Source organism: Lytechinus pictus, chromosome 6, assembly GCF_037042905.1.
Source record: "Lytechinus pictus isolate F3 Inbred chromosome 6, Lp3.0, whole genome shotgun sequence".
NCBI classification, from domain to species: Eukaryota; Metazoa; Echinodermata; class Echinoidea; order Temnopleuroida; family Toxopneustidae; genus Lytechinus; species Lytechinus pictus.
Genome location: NC_087250.1, coordinates 10532422 through 10550363, shown reverse-complemented (window position 1 = coordinate 10550363; position 17942 = coordinate 10532422). Strand labels below are relative to the sequence as shown.

At 36.1% G+C, this 17942-nt stretch overlaps 1 protein-coding gene across 2 annotated transcripts; it reads right to left on the bottom strand.

Moving 5' to 3' along the window:
• Nucleotides 1-932: 932 nt before the first annotated feature.
• On the bottom strand, nt 933-17920 carry LOC129263822 (protein XRP2-like). 2 transcript variants are annotated; one of them, XR_010293873.1, is made up of 10 exons: nt 17526-17698; nt 13832-13949; nt 12838-12929; nt 12166-12338; nt 10417-10520; nt 7276-7404; nt 6747-6824; nt 5047-5149; nt 2022-3629; nt 933-1582 (listed from the first exon to the last, which is right to left on the bottom strand). XR_010293873.1 is itself a non-coding variant. In XM_064100891.1 (9 exons), the coding sequence occupies exons 1-9, from the start codon at nt 17594-17596 to the stop codon at nt 3460-3462; spliced, it is 1038 nt and encodes a 345-aa protein (XP_063956961.1). In that variant the 5' UTR covers nt 17597-17920; the 3' UTR covers nt 933-3459. The 2 variants fall into 2 exon arrangements, 1 of the variants encoding a protein (XP_063956961.1); XM_064100891.1 differs by having other exon boundaries at nt 933-3629; nt 17526-17920.
• Between the last annotated feature and the right edge of the window lie 22 nt (nt 17921-17942).

Sequence of the window (17942 nt, the reverse complement as noted above, 5' to 3'; positions counted from 1 at the left end):
TTTGAAATTTTCTACATCGGTCAAGCGCAACACATTTTTGAGCCCCATGAAAACCAGTATAACACTAGTGACTAAAGCCTGGTCAACAGTTAAAGAATATATGACATAAAAGAAATACATGTATTAAACTTTTCTCAGGTATTCTATAGTTTATGTACTTGCTTTATTCAACATTGATCTCAATATACATATACATACATGTAAGAAAGATCTGTAATATACAATAATCAATTCAAAATGAAATATTACATCATTAATAAACAAACCAAGGTGATGCCATTTGAAAATACATTACAATCGAAAGATGAGCAAAATTATTGAATTCTTCAAGGGGAATTTCACCCTCACAATAAGTTTGTTTTAATAAAAGCAGAAAAGTAGAGAAAATTTTTCGGTGAAGGTTTGGTGGAAATCCGTCAAAGAATAGGAACTTTATGGATTGCTAACTTTGGGTTTTGTGATGCCACAGACGAGCAGCTCCATTTCTGTGTGATATAAATTCCATAATAAAACATTTTCTAAAAAAAGTGAAAGTGATTTTATTGAGCAAGAGCCATATCATACCTCCTATTAAGAAAAATGATATTATTTATCAGTGCTCCAATAAAAAAAAAAAATTGATGGAATGTATTTTACATGTACATGATGTACGGTGGAGTTGTTCACATATGACGTCACAAATTAGGCTTTATTATTTTGTAACTGTCACTCATTGATGGATTTCATCAAACCTCCACCAATATTTATCAGCATTTTATCTGCTTCCCCTATAGAAAATTATAAAAGCATGTACACATAGCACAGATAATTGAGAAAAAAATCAAGGTTTTATGTCTGGTGGAATACAGACTAATAATGGGTGGTGAACAAGGTAATGATGATAATGATGAAGATGATGGTGGTGGTGATGATGATGATGATGGTGGTGGTGATGATGATGATGATGGTGATGATAATGATGAAGATGATGGTGGTGGTGATGATGATGATGATGATGATGGTGGTGATGATGATGATGACCATACTGGTGGTGATGCTGATGATGATGATGAGTAATACAAAGCTGATAAATGGATAAAACCCAAAGGGAGAGATTTAATAAAACTTGTGAACTGTTCTTACTCGCAGGATAAAATCATGTATTCAATCAGATACATATAAAGCACATTCATCAAATATAACATTCACTCAATTCACATTATCTATTCTTAATACACAAACATGCAATGAATACAGATTAATGTCAAGGTACAAACAAATATATGATTTAACACACAATACATACAATACAAGTATACACATTCAAGTAGTATTCATAAATTAATTATATAAAAAAGATACAGTTTCTACAAAAATGCTTCTAACACTTGTCTCTTTACATGTCATATAACAACATACTTCTGTTATTAACAGGAAAACAAAATTCATGATACAATTAGCGATTATTTTCAGTGCTCTTTTTTTAAGAGAAGGTAGTATATTACACTTTTTAAAGGTCAAGTCCACCCCAGGTAAAAGCTGACTTGAATAATTAGAGAAAAATCAAACTAGCATAGTGCTGAAAATTTCATCAAAATCGGATGTAAAATAAGAAAGTTATGACATTTTTAAGTTTCGCTTATTTTTCACAAAACAGTGACATGCACAACTAGGTGAGTCAGTCGATGTCCATCACTCACTATTTCTTTTGTTTTTTATTGTTTGAATTACAGAATATGTCATTTTTTATAGATTTGACAATAAGGACCAACTTGACTGAACCATATAGTATTAAACAATGCTAATTCCACATGTTCAGGGAGGAATTAATCATTGTATCACTTTCAATGGGGAGAAAATTAGAATATTTCATATTTTATATAATAAAAAACAAAAGAAATAGTGAGTGGATGACGTCATAGTCTCCTCATTTGCATACCAAACAGGATGTGCATATAACTGTTTTGTGAAATTAAGCGAAACTTTAAAATGTCATAACTTCCTTATTTTACATCCGATTTTCAGTGTTATGTTTGTTGGATTTTTCTCTTTTTATGCAAATCAACTTTTTGTTGAGGTGGACTTGTCCTTTAAGAGAAGGTTATATTTTATGCCTCCAAATGTTTGGGTTTTTTTGCAATTTGTCCAAATTAAAAGCTGAGAGGAAAATATAACATGCCAAAAAAAACTTTTCCTTGGACATAAAAGGTAACATAAACATGTAACAAACGTGAAGCATATATTACAAGCCAATAATCGCTTTAGTAAAATTTGCACCACTCACACATTTGTACAAAATCACAGCCAGTGGCATGGGTAGGGTGAGGTATTTTCATTGTCAAAATCAAAATTAAGACAAGTTCACGGATGTAGCCAATGGCGATTGCTTACGCAAATCATGTGTTCACACTTTAATTCTATGCACCCATACAATGCTGCAATGGTCGTTGCAGCACTGTGCATTTTTTTTTTGATGCACCACTTAACCTCTGCGGCATAAAACTGTGATGCCAATGAAGTCAAAGGCTATGGCAAGGATTTTGAGGCAGTTACTCGGCCCCGCAATTATATTGGCAACACTAATGTGATTTCACAATAAAAGACAAACGTTGCCTCTTCGTCTGTGCAATTGATGTGAGGAAATTTTGAGAGATTAACAAATTCTCAAAATGCTGAAACAATTTATAAAGTAAATAATGCACAGATTGAAATTGGAAAGGTAATGAGCTAATGCAGGCATCTCGGTAATTACACATAAATGTTTGGCGCAAGTGCCTCATGCTTCTCACACAATATAAAACTCTGATGTGCTGCATGGCCACTCACACTCTCATGCCTGTGCATTATTTGTAACCTATCACACCACTAAATGAAAAATCCATACATACTTTCAATCATCACACAAGCATTTTAAATCAAATAGCTCAATCTTATCAATCAAATGATTATGATTTCATAAGTAAATTTGCATCAATAACTATTATAAATAAATATTAGATAAAGACGTTTTTGTCACAATCGGCCTCGCAATCCTGTAGACGACATCACACATGTACAATTGGTGACACAAAAGGCAGTTGTCACCAAATACATGTTGTTGATGTGTGAGGTTACAAATGGCATGGATTTGCACCCATGCATCTCCCTACAGACAGTGAGATAGGCCTTGAATACAAAATATTGTTATTAAGTACTGCACTTTTCTTTGAATCAATCACAAACCCTTTCAAATATTAAAATAAGTGAACTTCATGCCAATATTACCCTGCAGGGAATCCTTACTCAAAACAGAGCAGGCGGGACTACACAAGCCCTCACGACTTACGTGAATCCACCCCATATGGGACTACACACCCCCTTCCTACTTACACAATCCACTCTATATGGGACTACATGGCGCAACCCAACACAAATCACTGCATGTGGGACTTAAATCAATGAAATCTAAGATGACAGCCTCAATCAGCCATGGCTTCCTGCTCACATGGTCATCTGGGAATCGATGAAATTTACCCAGTTGTCGTGATCGCGGGAGGCCGCTTCCTGATCTGCGGATAGGTATATGACGCAGTCACCAGCAACCTGCTCGATGATGCTCCGGCATCTGTTAATTGTGTCCGTGCCATTGATTTCCAGTGATGTGACAAGGCCTATATGAGGAGAGAAATATAAGGAAGGCATGTTGAAGGAGACAAATTAATATTTTCTACACCATGGCTGTTTCCAACAACTACTTCTGCCAAATGACCATTATGATATAACCTAGTTGCCATTTTTGGGCAAGGCAAATTGCATTTTTTGTGGGAGCACAATCATCATTTGCCTACACTGTATTTTTCTGCAAGGCTACTTACAATGTAGTAGTAATAACGTATTGAAAATAAAATAACAACAAAGAATTAAATAAAGTGTTATGATATACTTGCATTACGTATGGACGCGGCTAAGTTAATTTTTGTTTGCAAATCGTAAATACTCCGCTGGAGTTATAGAACCAGCTCACGGCTAGAAGCGAGGAATGCAATACTTTAAAACAAAAAAAAGCAGCGCAAATGCAACAATATTCTAACAATCTGGAACGATAAATTATAATGGAGAAGTCAAGCATGGTAGTCTCACAAGTCCCATTTGGTGAATAATATCAAGTTTTAGGAAATTTAGTTCTTAAACAGGTTTCTTGCGAGTCTTCGACTCTAGTGCATTTCTAACTTTTTTCTTTGTTTCATGGGTTGACCAATCTGCAGGAAATTTCACCGGTGGTTGGTCGGTTTGACCCGACCCTAGTGGCTGGCGATCTCTCTCACAATAAGTCACCAGGGAAGGAACTCTGTAAATAGCCAAAATAGAAATTTGGTCTTCAAAGTGCAGAAATTGGAGTATTTCTTATCTGAAAGAGTAATTTCTTCTTCTTCTTCACAATGTCAAAATTTGATGTTGTAAAGTTAAATAAAAGATGAGATATCCATGTGTAAGAGTTTCTTTGACACTGTTTTTCCCAGACTGCTTGGAAGTTTCACCGAGATTGCACTATGAGCACATCTCATGCTTGAGTGAACCCAAAGTTCAAACCTTATTTCCTCCTTATTTTTTCTTTTTTTAAGATAGCTCTCACTTTTGTAGGTTATCGTTGATCAATTTTGACAAGTTATATACCATTATAAAGCTTAGGATGCGCTCTCTCAGCTCAATGATATCTCAGAATTCATTTTGGACAACTTATTGTTGGTTTTGTGGTACCAGGGGCCCGTTGCAGAAAGAGTCACATTTAAACGCAAGCCAAAAAATCAATCGCAAGTCCCAGATGCGCGCTGTCGATTGGTAGAAAATCAAGTTACGCTTGATTTTTAGATTTGCAATTGATTGCAACTCTTTCTGCAGTGGGCCCCTGGGGAGCATTTCATGAAAGGACTTGTCGGACGTTTTGTCCAACAAGTCCTATTTTATCCGACAGTTACAATAGCAACAGTGCCTCTCAGCCAATCAGAATCAAGGAAAGATGTCAGATCTGACAACTTGTCGGACAAAAATGTTGATGACACGGTCCCCTGGTCACATTTATTTGATTACCTTTCTTCGTAGCTTCCTTATGCACAGGGTTTCCGCCGAACATCCTCATCACATCTTGCTCATTCAATTTTGTCTGTCTTGTGTTGAGTAGTACACAGTCACTCTACCAAAATAATAATAATAATATAGGGTATTTATATTGCGCACATATCCACCTTGTTAGGTGCTCAAGGCGCTCCTATATTACCCGGCTAAGCTAGGCGTTCATAGCGCACACAGCTTTTTAAGGAATTACTCCCTACCGGTACCCATTTACCTCACCTGGGTTGAGTGCAGCACATTGTGGATCAGTTTCTTGCCGAAAGGAAATTACGCCATGGCTGGGATTGGAACCCACGACCCTCTGTTTCAAAGTCCGAAGACTAATCCACTGGGCCACAACGCTCCACAAAAGATAACAGACAATGGAAAACAAATCTTGTAACAAAACGAATCATAATGATAAAAATAATTACACGTACATTTGTGATGTGCTGGTATCCAAAGATGCTCATGCAACAGTAAAGAGGAGCAAATAGATGGAAACCTATGAAAGAGTAGGAAGGATAATATAACCCTAAGAAGACAGGGGGGGGCTGATTCAGCACCTCCCCTTGATATTTTTTCGCGATTGACTGCATCGCTCCCTGACTTTTTACTTTCAAGAGAACAGACAAAGTAAAACAAATCTTGTAACATAACGAGTTATAATGCAGGGTTCCCACAGAAATTTGAAAACAGAATTCCATGAGTTTTCCATTGCTGCTTTCCATGATTTCCTGTGACCTCCAGGGAGTTGGGATGTCTCAAAACTGGGAGAAATGGAAATCATGAACACCAATTACGATAGCAGAGTATGATCAGAGAATGAGAGTTGTGAGACACAACAAACTGGAAAGCTGCCATAGCCGAGAGGTAAATGCAATTCCATGACTTTTCACAAATTTTCCAATTTCCCTGACTTTCCACAACCACAAATTTTTCCAGGATTTTTCAGGACTTTCCATGACTGTGGGAACCATGTAATGATAAAATAATAACATGGACATTTGTGATGCACCGATATCCAACATGAAAGAGACAGTAAAGAGAAAATAAATGGGAACCTATCAAGAGGGGAAGAATTAAATTTACTTGAAAGCTTGCGTGAATAACCAGGTTTCTCATGATTTTTAAGGTGGTATACACAAAAAAATAGCATAATGTCGTTTGGAAGTATATTCCATAGGAATGGCCCAGCATACTAAAATGATCGATCCCCCATGATTTATGAGATTGCGGTACAGCAAGTAAGAAGGATAAAAGGGAACAAGTGGGGTCAAATGGGGGAGGTCATAAAAACCAGGATTGCCCAGTTGTTAACACTGAATTTTCCACCTATCGTTCGCTTTCAACTCACAAGCTTGCAATGTCTGTCAAATGGTGATCCTTACCAATTCTTCTTTCAACAGAGATAAGTTATGGGTGGTCAAAGACTACTAGAGATTGGCCCCCCCGGGAAGGAGGGGGGGGTACATAAAGACTTTGAATGGCAGTAAGTTATTTTACTAAATTACAACTATCATTGACTTGTCAAATCACCCAGTTATAAATCTGTCTAATGACGACACTTTTTTTTAAAACTGATATTGATCGAGTATGGAAGGGGGAGGGGGAGGGGGGAAGGGCAAGGGGGGGGTGGGCAAGGGGGGTAGCATAAATGAACTTTGTATTATACTTACAGATTTGTGAACCTCCCTAATGATGGCTCTAATCCTTTCGTCAGAATGCTCGTTCCGAAACACCAACATCAGACATGTCTATAACATAAAAGAAAATGAACAAAAACGATATGAATAAACTTTCTTATGTATTTGAATGAAGTACATAATGAGCTTGTTGGCATAAATTGGTGTCAATGAATATAAAAAACATTTAATACTGTTTAAGCTTTTTTGTTTTCATCAGTGAATTGCAAAGAGCATCTGAAGCAAAATGTATGTTTGATAGTTTAAATCATTCCTGTAGTCAGGAATTGGACATATATAAATGATTAAATTTGACTTTTTGGGGGAGAAACTGTCTTAATAATTTGGAGCTTACATGCATTTATTTTCTTTTAAATGAACACATGTACCACGTCAAAACCGTAGGGGGCTTGAGCGACATCCCTCCCCCTCCCTACTCCAGGAAGATGCTTACTATGGCACAGTACAGTCAGGTTTAAATGTTTAAACCAATATAGTGGTATTGATTAATATATATATTTACCAGATCTCCCACACGTCTTCTTGTCCCGTGTGTGATGGGGACGACGCTCTTCTCGGGGTCTAACGATGCTCCCACGGCAACAAGTTCTTCGGACTTGGGTAACGGTAAAAACTCCTCCACATTCAAATCCTGTGAAAATGATAATAATGATATTAATAATTCATAATTCTAAATATTCAGAGGCACTCAAAACAAAAAGTACCATATCATGTGCAATACATTCAATTCAATTCAATCATAGTTTATTTTGTATAAAAACAATACATGTTACACAGCCAAAAGGCTGATATTAGCATGTTTACAATAAGATGTTCACCTAGATAATAAATAATTTTTAAAGAGCAAGCATGCGTACAAATTAATTAAATATAATAAAATAAAATAAAAGAAAAGAAAAACTATGTAAATACAATATTCGACAATTAAAAATTCAAATAGTAATTGGATTGAAATGAAGAATAGAACAATGGCCAAAAATTTGTGCTGATTTCAAGGGTATGAAAGTAATAATTTATTCAGAATTTAGTAAATCAATGAAATATGGCATTGCACTTTTTCTAAAACGATCTGTTTTGCATTTTATCTGAGCAAAGTTTGGAACACTTCTTAATGAGATTGAGACATTTTTCCTTTTTGGTACCCAGTTATTACAGTGAGGGTTTTTTTAAGAGATTTAGCAAACTCCATACACAGATTTTTTTTTTTTTGTCTTCTTGTCTAGACATGACATGAATACATATTGTTAACCCTCAATCTCCCGGGGTATTTTGATTCTTGTCATTCCCGGGGGGGGGCCATTATGGCCCCCCCTTAAGATCTCAGCCGTGGATTGCGCGATCACAACGAAAATTTGCATGATGGTAGAGAATGACGTAATCTACGCAGTTGCATTGGTAAATTTCACTGAATTCATATATTTTCATTTTATATGAATTAATTATGCTAATTTATTCATGAAATCATACTTTTTGCTCTGATTCACTAAATAAAGCTCCTAGAATGCTATTTTTTGGTGAAAATATTCTTTATAGCATTCCTAACAATTGTGAATGAAAAAATTCTGGTACCAAGACCGAGCTCTTATGTATTTTATTGTTTTTTTAATTTCTTATGTATTTCTTTGTTTTTTTACTTTTTGTTTTTTATTGTTTTTTCGATGGAAATCGTTCCAGACTTAATTCTAATCATAAACAAGACAAAATTAATTAATTTTAATCATTAAAAGTAGAAATAATGATACATTTATGAATTTTGGCCAAATACACAATTTGCATTGGATTTGTACATGAAATCACGTTTATGAGCAATTTTTGGTCTGACATGCACTTACATAATGTTGCGTAATGTCGTAACCGCGTACCCGGGCATCACAAATTTGATCTCAAAATTTGCGCGAGACTTGAAAGTAAAAAGTCAGTGAGCGGCGAGGTCAAAAAATTTTGCGCAGCAGATATATCGCGAAAATTGTCGAGGGGGGGGCCATAATGGCCCCCCCCGGGAGAATTAGGGTTAAGATTAATCATAATCATTCTTTCAACAAAGTAGGGAAATATATTAATAAGGAAAAAGGTCAGAAGATTTGAAGCTAAAATTACTGGAAGCTTTTTTTTTCTTATTATTATTTGGAGCGTTGTGGCCCAGATGATTAGTCTCTGGATTTTGAAACAGAGGGTCGTTGGTTCAAAATCCAGCCATGACGTAATTTCTTTCAGCAAGAAATTGATCAACACTGTGCTGCACTCAACCCAGGTGAGGTAAATGGGTACTAGCAGGAAGTGATTCCTTAAATAGCTGTGTGCACCGGAATCGGTAGACTAGCTTAGCTGGGGTAATGTAGAAGGGCTTGATCACCTTACATGCGGATATGTGCGCCATTTTGTTTAGTATTTTTCCTTTAAGAGGCTGTCGTAGCTGGATGATTTGGCTAGCATATGCTGACGTACAATTTTTTCTTATTCTTGATATCCAGAAATCATTTAGCATTGATAAAAAATAACAAATTACTATAAATATGAAGATTAAAATAGAGACCCCAGTTTTCCATTTTCTAAAATAACAAGGCTGTGGTCATATCTTTTTCTGCATTTATCGGTAACATGTAAAACATAGATAATAAAACGAGACTTATAAAAAAATGTAGGTTTGTGTGCAAGTAAAGCTTACTAATACATCAAACATGTCTGATGGGAAGGTTTTTCCTGTATGCAAGGGTCTGTTTCATTCGAATTCGCTTTAATTAAAAAATAGAATATAAACATTGCCAATTTGAAGATTAATATTGCCAATTTGAAGATTAATCCTGATCACATCATCAATATCAATAAGCTGGATGGAGCTCGTTGTGCTCTGAAGCGTAAAGTACTCCATGTGCGATGCATCCACTTGCACACGCAATAGAAGAAAAAAGTGTGTAACTTTCTGCGTGCAATTGACTTATCAGAGCACTATTTTTGTTCCCAAAAGAGGGTGTTGTAGCTCTATCCACCTATTGATATCAATGGATCACATAGGATTTGGGGGGAGCGTTTCATGAAAGGACTTGTCGGACATTTTATTCAACAAGTGAATGGTGGTGATTTTTTACCTGATCGCTAAGAAAGCAAGAATGCTTGTAAGCAAGCAGCAAGAGGACCGACGGTTTAAGGTCCTCTCCGAGGGACGTGGCAATGAGGATGAATGCCTTACCAAAGAGCACTAGCGCACCAAGCTGGAATCGATCCCGGGCCACCGAAATCCGAAATCCATTTTGTCAGACAGTTACCATAGTAACTGTGCTTTTCAGCCAATCATAATCAAGGAAAGTTGTCAGACCCGGGGAGCATTTCATGAAAGGAGTTGTCAGACGTTTTTATCCGACAAGTCCCATTTTATCCAACAGTTACCATCATATGGTAACAGTGCATCTCCGCCAATCAACATCAAGGAAAGTTGTCAGATCTGGGGCCCGTTGCAGAAAGAGTTGCGTTTACACGCAAGTCAAAAAATCAATTGCAAGTCCAAAATGCACACTGTTGATTGGTTGAAAATGAAGTTGCGCATGATTTTAGTGTTGCGTTTGATTGCAACTCTTCCTGCAACGGGCCCCTGACAACTTGTCGGACAAAATGTTGATGAAATGTTCCCCTGACGGGTCAGGCTTACCTCTGGCAAGAGGGTCCAGTTTTCTTCCCCAGGGACTGGTGTATAATCGTGTATGTTACTCCATGTGTTACTGAAAGCCTTCAGTCCAGCAGCCTTGAATTGGTCTAAGAAAGGAAAACAGTCAAGAATTTAGGGAGTTGTAGGGACCATGGGTGGAAATCTGTCCCCAAAGGTAGGGGGGACCAGGGGCTGGAAACTTTGACAGCAAAAAAAAAAGGTTATCACCAAAAATCTAAGGTCATTTTAACCAGACAAAATTTGACAAGCAAAAAAACAAGAAGAAAAAATAAGTGTTCGCCCACAAAAGGTAAGGTCATTTAGTCCAAAATATATGTATTATTTCCATTGTGAATGATGTATTTTTCTCCATCATAACAGACCAAAAATAGTAGGGGAGACATTTGATATTGTGTCCCCCCCTACTATTTTAGGTAGGGGGGATGCGTCCCCCCCTGTCCTTTCCTTGTCTGTTTCTCCAAATCTTGTTATTGTGTTTCAGACTTGATCTAAAATGGAAATTCTGTTTTGTCAAAGAAAATGTACACAGCAAAAATATGGATTCTTTCATGCAAAGGTAAATTCACTGAATTTTTATACAAAAAGTCAGAAAGTCAGGAACCAAAATGGATATTCTCTTTTGACTTACCAGTAAGCGGAATATCAAAGTTCGTATTACAGTGTTTATGTATAAAGCATTACACAAAGCTCTGCAAAATTCGTTATGCCCCGCCACCACTGATTCCAAGTGATTTTTTTAGTCAAGTTTCTTGTTTTTATTGTCAGCTGTCAGGTTTAATTTCAATGGAATACATACTACTGTTTATAATTTGTAACTGTAAAAATATATAATTAATATTTGTCATCAAGAGCGGGATTCAAAACCATGCCATTGCATCAGTTCAGCAAAGAGCCTTAACCTGTTGCTTTAAAGGGATGGTCCGGGCTGAAAATATTTATATCTAAATAAAAAGAGTAACATTCACAGAGCAAAATGCTGAAAATTTTATCAAAATCGGATAGCAAATAGCGAAGTTATTGAATTTTAAAGTTTATCAATATTTTGTGAAAACAGTTATATGCACATCGTCATGAATATTCATTAGGTGAGCTGATGATGTCACATCCCCACTTTCCTTTTTCTTATGTTATTGCATGAAATCATAAATGTTTCATTTTTTCATACATGTATGTGTAAATGATGTGTCTCCATTATGATGAAATAAGTTGCGGCAATAAATAACTAATGCATTTAATCAGTTATCAATCCAATTGTTTTAGCTCTTGGTAGAAAAATTTTGAATAAACCTAATTTCATATAATAAAATACAAAAGAACAAGTGGGGATATGACATCATCAGCCCACCTAATGAATATTCATACAAACATTCCGAGAACTGTTTTACCGGAATCATGCAAATCTTTTAAATTCAATAACTTTGTTATTTGTTATCCGATTTTGATCAAAATTTCAGCTTTTTTTTTTTTATTTTACTCTATTTATTGAGATATAAATATCTCCATCCTGGACCATCCCTTTAATCACTTGAACATTCACCATATCCCCTCTCATAATTTCACAACAAAATTAAGTTTTGGGACAATTTTTCTACACAAATGCACTTGAAATGGTTTTCCATAAAACGTACTCTTATTCTACCATAATTTACTTTCACCCCTGCAAGATGTGTATTTTCTTTTTTTACACTGGCCAATACAGTAATCCATTTACATTTTGCTGCTACCACTCACCGTACAGCTCTGGGTAGTAGAACTGGAAGCAGCCAAACTTCATTTTTATTGACGACTCTATGATAGGCTTGGAATCGCAGTGCAATAGTGTTTCTATTGATTTGCAATCTCTCGTCCTGAATTGCTGGCAGGCGATCACACATTTCATTGAGCTGCAGTTCCTCAGGAAAATACTGTTAATGAGAGGCAAACCAGAAAACATGGTTGAGAGATCATATGGATACTGATTATGAAAATAAAGAGATATTCTTCTTCTCCTCGTCTTATCCCCTCCCCTTCTCCTCTTCCTTCCTTCCTTTTTCCTACTTCTTCCTCTTCAAACTCTTCTTCGTCCTCCCCTTCTTTTCCTCCTCCTCCTCCTCCTTCTTCCTCCTCCTTTTTCTTCCTCCTTCCTCTTCTTTCGCTCCTTATTCTTCCTGGTTGTGGTCTAGTGGTTATGACTCCTCTTTCGATCAGAGGAACGTGGGTTCAAATCCCAGTCATGGCGTGTTTTCCTTCAGCAAGAAATTTAACCACATTGTGCTGCACTCAACCCAGGTGAGGTGAATGGGTACCCGGTAGGATTTTTTTCTTGAATGCTCAAGAATGCTTTTCTTGAGGAGTGGAAAGGAGGGAGGGATGAGCCTATACATCATCGTAATTAGAGATTAAAATAAAGTTTAAAACACAAACCTTCCTTTGTTTGGTCCTACAAATAGCCTGCAGTTCGTGCAATCATCCACGGTGATCGTTGCCATGTGATCAAACAGATATATGGTGCAATCCTAAGACAAAAGAAAAAAAATGTTTAAAAGTATGAGTCACACAAAGGATGAGCTGCCACTTTGGGTTAGTTTAATCACTCTGTCATCTAGAATTAATATATTACAAATGCTAACATTTCAAACAAAACCGGACCCTACACACGATTCCCAAGATCTTTTTTTATTTTTGAAGCATTTTGGGGGACTAGACATTTCTTGCTATATATTTTTTCATAGTAGATTTTTGCAATTGGAGATATTTACCTATGCTACATGTACCTCCATAAAGCAAGTATTCTGAGTATTGAGATATTTTTTGTTTGTTTTATTTTGTTAGCTAAAGAAAAGAAGATTAATGAACAGTGTTTGAAAAAATATAGATGGGATGACATATACCCATAATCATTCTTCTTCTGTGGAGTACAGTCTTATTTGAAACGTACAACTGGCAATATCTGCATCATGCAGCCTTTATACACACTTTATACTTAAAGATAAATGCTAGTTTTGGTAACGATATCAAAATGAGTTCGTACAGAATCCAATGAAATGACCACCAAAGTGTCTGTTTGTATAAATAAAACGCATGTGCCAAAGGATTCTGGAAGAAATTGTGTAATTGCTGAGAAATCAGCAAATAAGCACAGGATTCGGGTAGAGCGTCGGGCCCGACGCTCAAAGCAATAATTATACACTGTCCCACGTGCGCTTATCTGTGTTGGGGAAGTTCAGTCTGAACATTTGCAGCGTAGATTTCAAGATTTCACAAAGTTCAGTTTATGTAACTGTACCAGATCTAGATCCTCGATGATATACTGACAATTAAGCCTGGTTTTACAGACTTTCTCATGAAATCAGTGTTTACTGCAACTACTGGAATTTCTCTTTAACTCAAATAGGCCTACCATTGACAATTACTGTACCTCACAATTCTTGATGATGAATCGCTGGCCATTTATCTTCCCCGGGACCTTGCCGACCTCTTCGCCCTTCAGGTCGGCGAAGGTGAAGTCCTTGATGTCGAGTTTTTCTCTCTTTTCCCTGCAAAATAGAGGACAGGACATACAACTGTAAAAGCAGAGAAGGGCGGAAGCAATGCATGCGAATATATGGATGTTTGAATATTGAATAAGGGAAAATAAATTGCAATATACAGTACATGTATGATTGCAGCACAATGAGAAGATAGGGAGATGTGTAGAAATGGAGGGTAATAAAATAGAGACAGAGAGAGAAATAAAGAGAAAGAGAGAGAGAATACGAGACAGAGCAAGAAAGAAAGAGAGAAAAAAAAATGGAGACAAGAAAATGGTGGGAGAGTAGAAGATATCAAGAGGGAGAGTATTCAAGATACCGATAGAGACAGACAGAGATATCAAAATAAAGCGACAGAAACCATAATAGTAAAAGGAAAGAAAAAGAGGAAAATATAGATAAATTCAGGAATGATAGGAAAGACGGTGGGAAAGCCTTTCAAGAGAAGAGGAAGAGAAAGAGAGAGTAAATAAAGAATGAAAAAGAAAAATACCAAGAGAAGGGGAAAGGTAAAGAATACATGGTGAAATTGTCAGAAATGAGAGAGAAAAAGAGAGCGAAGCAATATCATCAAAGTGGGAGGAAAGGAAAAAACAATGGGAATACATTTTAGTATATTGGTGCAATGTATCATAAATCTAGAACACATGCAGTTTAATATTGCAGGGGGTTCTCGAAAATTCACAATGGATGAAAAAAGCAATGATGACATAAATGTGACTGACACTTAAAAATCTTCACAGATACATGTACCTTGTAAAATTTTGAAATCTCAGAATGGTGCAGCAGTCATTAAAGTGAAAAAAGGTGGAGCAAATAATGATGTGATACCAAGATATTTGTAATGGTTCCCTAATGAATAATCACTGTTTGAGTCCTGTTAATTAGATCAAGGGTCCATTGTAAACATAAAACTAATCTAGACAAGTTTAAAGCTACAGGGTGCTACATAACTTTTTAGAAGCGCTTGCCCGGTCGGGCAAGTAAATCTTTAAATAGTTGGAATATACTTGCCCAAAAATCTATTTCACTTGCCCGAAAAAAATCCTTGAAAAAAAAAGTTTTACCTCTTCAAAAGAAAGTTTTGCGGTTTTATAAACCACTTACCTTTTTCTTTTGACATGAACTGATCTATTGCATTTCTTTTTCCAAGGTGATTTTATCCTGCCTGCCATGACCAAAATTAGGGTCAATATCATATCTCTATTGTCAGAATTTTGCTTTCTACTGTGTGAATTTTGCTTGCCCAATTCGGGCAAGTAGTTTTGGTCTTTACTTCAAAACACTCGCCCGGCTCTAACTTTTACTTGCCCCGGGCAATCAGGCAAGTACTTATGTAGCACCCTGGCTATTAGCACTAAATCATTCAATTTGTTAAGCTGATAGTGATCTTGTTATGTATAAATTATAAAAAAATGTAGCCTTAAAAACGGACATACCGGTACTGAAGCTTTTCGACATGCACTCATCGGAGTAAAATCGCATGAATGACCAAAACGCCAGAGCAAAACAATATATAATAGAACCGAAACAAGACAATGGACGCTAAACGGCGAGCCGTGATTGGCTGTCAAGTAAACAAGTTAGGCTTGTTACCAGCCGTATATTGAAGCGAAACAACTAAAATATCGCAATGGTTCTTACGAACTTCTTCTGGCGCCACAGAATCGGGTCTGTTAGTTTCGGTTCTATTATATATTGTTTTGCTCTGGCGTTTTGGTCATTCATGCGATTTTACTCCGATGAGTGCATGTCGAAAAGTTTCAGTATGTCACTTATTTATGTATATAATTATGCAACAATTTTGCTGGAGATGGAGCAAGTATCAATTCCAACATTTTTTTTGGAAAAGTGAAATATATTTTTTTGAAAAGTGAAATATATTTTTTTTGAAGAGTGAAATATATTTTTTTGGAAAGTGAAATATATTTTTTTGAAAAGTGAAATATATTTTTTTGAAAAGTGAAATATATTTTTTTTGAAAAGTGAAACATATTTTTTTGAAAAGTGAAAAATATTTTTTTGGAAAAGTGAAATATATTTTTTTGCAAAGTGAAATTTATTTTTTTGAAAAGTGAAATATAAATTTTTTGAAAAGTGAAACATTTTTTTGAAAAGTGAAATATAAATTTCTTTGAGTGAAATAATTTAGTAGAAGAGAAACATATTTATTTCAAGTGAAATATATATTTAATTGTTTCCCTATGGGCGTGCCATACATACATGTAGGGTGTCTGAAGCCACACTGAAAAGTGTCAGCATAAAACAGGCTAATTTAGGGGAAAATATGGCACATTTTTTCGGGAAATTCAGGCTGCTAAAAAAATGTGATCTGAATTGATTTCTATCTAATGTTTGGGATGTATGGAAAGGGAAAATTCAGGGACTTCTTTTGACAGTAAAGAAAGTTTATATGATCATTTTAAATAAGGATTTAGAGATAAATTGCAAACCCTTATTTGTGTGTGTGTTGAGATTGTCATTTCCCCATGCGTTTACTAAACTATGGGAAAATGAAATTTCTGTTTGGCACAATTTTTTTCACTTTGTCACAATTTTTCATCGTGATCTGAATTCCAAACCTTTTAAAAAATCATACCATCAGAAAGAGAATCAAAATTCCTATTAGGCACTTTATGGACAAGTTTTTGGCATCAAGAATAAATTTATAACAGCTCTCAGAAGCTAAAAATTGGGATTTGTGTGTGTCCATTTCTTAACCTGATTTCATTCTTCATTTTTGCAGCAAATAATTTGATTTTTTTCATAAAATTTTATATTTCTGTCAGTCTGAAGGTTATTTCTATTCAAATTCACAAAGAAAATATGATATTTTCTTGAAATGAAAAAATAATTTTTTTCTCCAGACACCCTAATACATGGCCATTGTCATTGAGTCCCTGTACAGATCGAGCTAGAACTTCGGTCTTTGTATTTGGTGAGTTCAGGGGCCGATTGCACGAAAGGGTCTTTCCAAGGACCGTCTTTCGTGTCGCCCATCTTTTATGATGCGCTATACCGGTAGTATAAGCGGGGTGTTTCTGAAATTTATCACAAATAAAATTCGTAAGCTTGCTTTTAAATCAAATTTTATATAATTTCATAAGATATCACATCATTTTATAAAAAAATATTTTTGTTTATTCTAACGGACAAATAAAATATATTTGCAGATTATTTATTTGAAATGCGTTTCACATGGCGTATCATTGAATTGATATCAACTAGGCCTAGGCCTAGGCCCTATCATAAAAGATGGGCGACACGAAAGACGGTCCTTGCAAGGACCCTTTCGTGCAATCGGCCCCATCGGAACAACCAATATATCAGAGACCGAAGCTTTTTGGTCTAAGACTAAGAAAACTAAGGCTGGCCTGGCAGCAATTTAAATTTTAAGGCTTTGCCTTTGTTTAAGCATCACCTCGACTCGAGCTCCGGGCTGCGGCCCTGGCCCCTGACTGGCCTGGTGCAGGCTAGGCCGGGCGCCCGGGCCAGTGGCAGTGCGGGGCCGGGGCCATCTCGCTGCCTCTGCTTGTAATGGGATATTCACCTCGAAATCAACTCCATTCATATCAAACTCACCAACTAAATTGAGGGGCAGGTTCCTCTTGTTCAGCCAGTTTTCCATCACCACCAGAAAAACAACATCCCATGGTGAAATCTAGAGGTAATTTCTGTCAAAATTTGTCTCTTCGCTTCAATAGGATGGGTAGCGTCTCGTTGCAAGGTTGCAATTTGTTGGTCTATTCCATTATGTCAGAGGGTATCACAGTAAATTATTATTTCAAATTGGAATATTAAGAGCTCATAAGCTCTAAAAAGAATTGATAGTACATGTAATAAAGGATTTCATTTTCTCATATCATTATAAATCACTCTTAAATGTTTCAAATCATGCTTTTGAATAAGAAAACATACGCTTGTTTTTTTAATTATTACCCACAATATACACAATTGAAAACGTCTGAAAATTTTTCGCTGATACACAGATTTGCGCAT

Coding starts and splice junctions, on each gene's coding strand:
- LOC129263822 (XM_064100891.1), bottom strand. CDS start 17,596: ATGGGATGTTGTTTTTCTGGTGGTGATGGAAAACTGGCTGAACAAGAG. Junction 6,825..7,275: donor GAAGACGTGTGGGAGATCTG/GTAAATATATAT, acceptor TTTATGTTATAG/ACATGTCTGATGTTGGTGTT. Junction 3,630..5,046: donor TAAGGAAGCTACGAAGAAAG/GTAATCAAATAA, acceptor CTCCTCATATAG/GCCTTGTCACATCACTGGAA.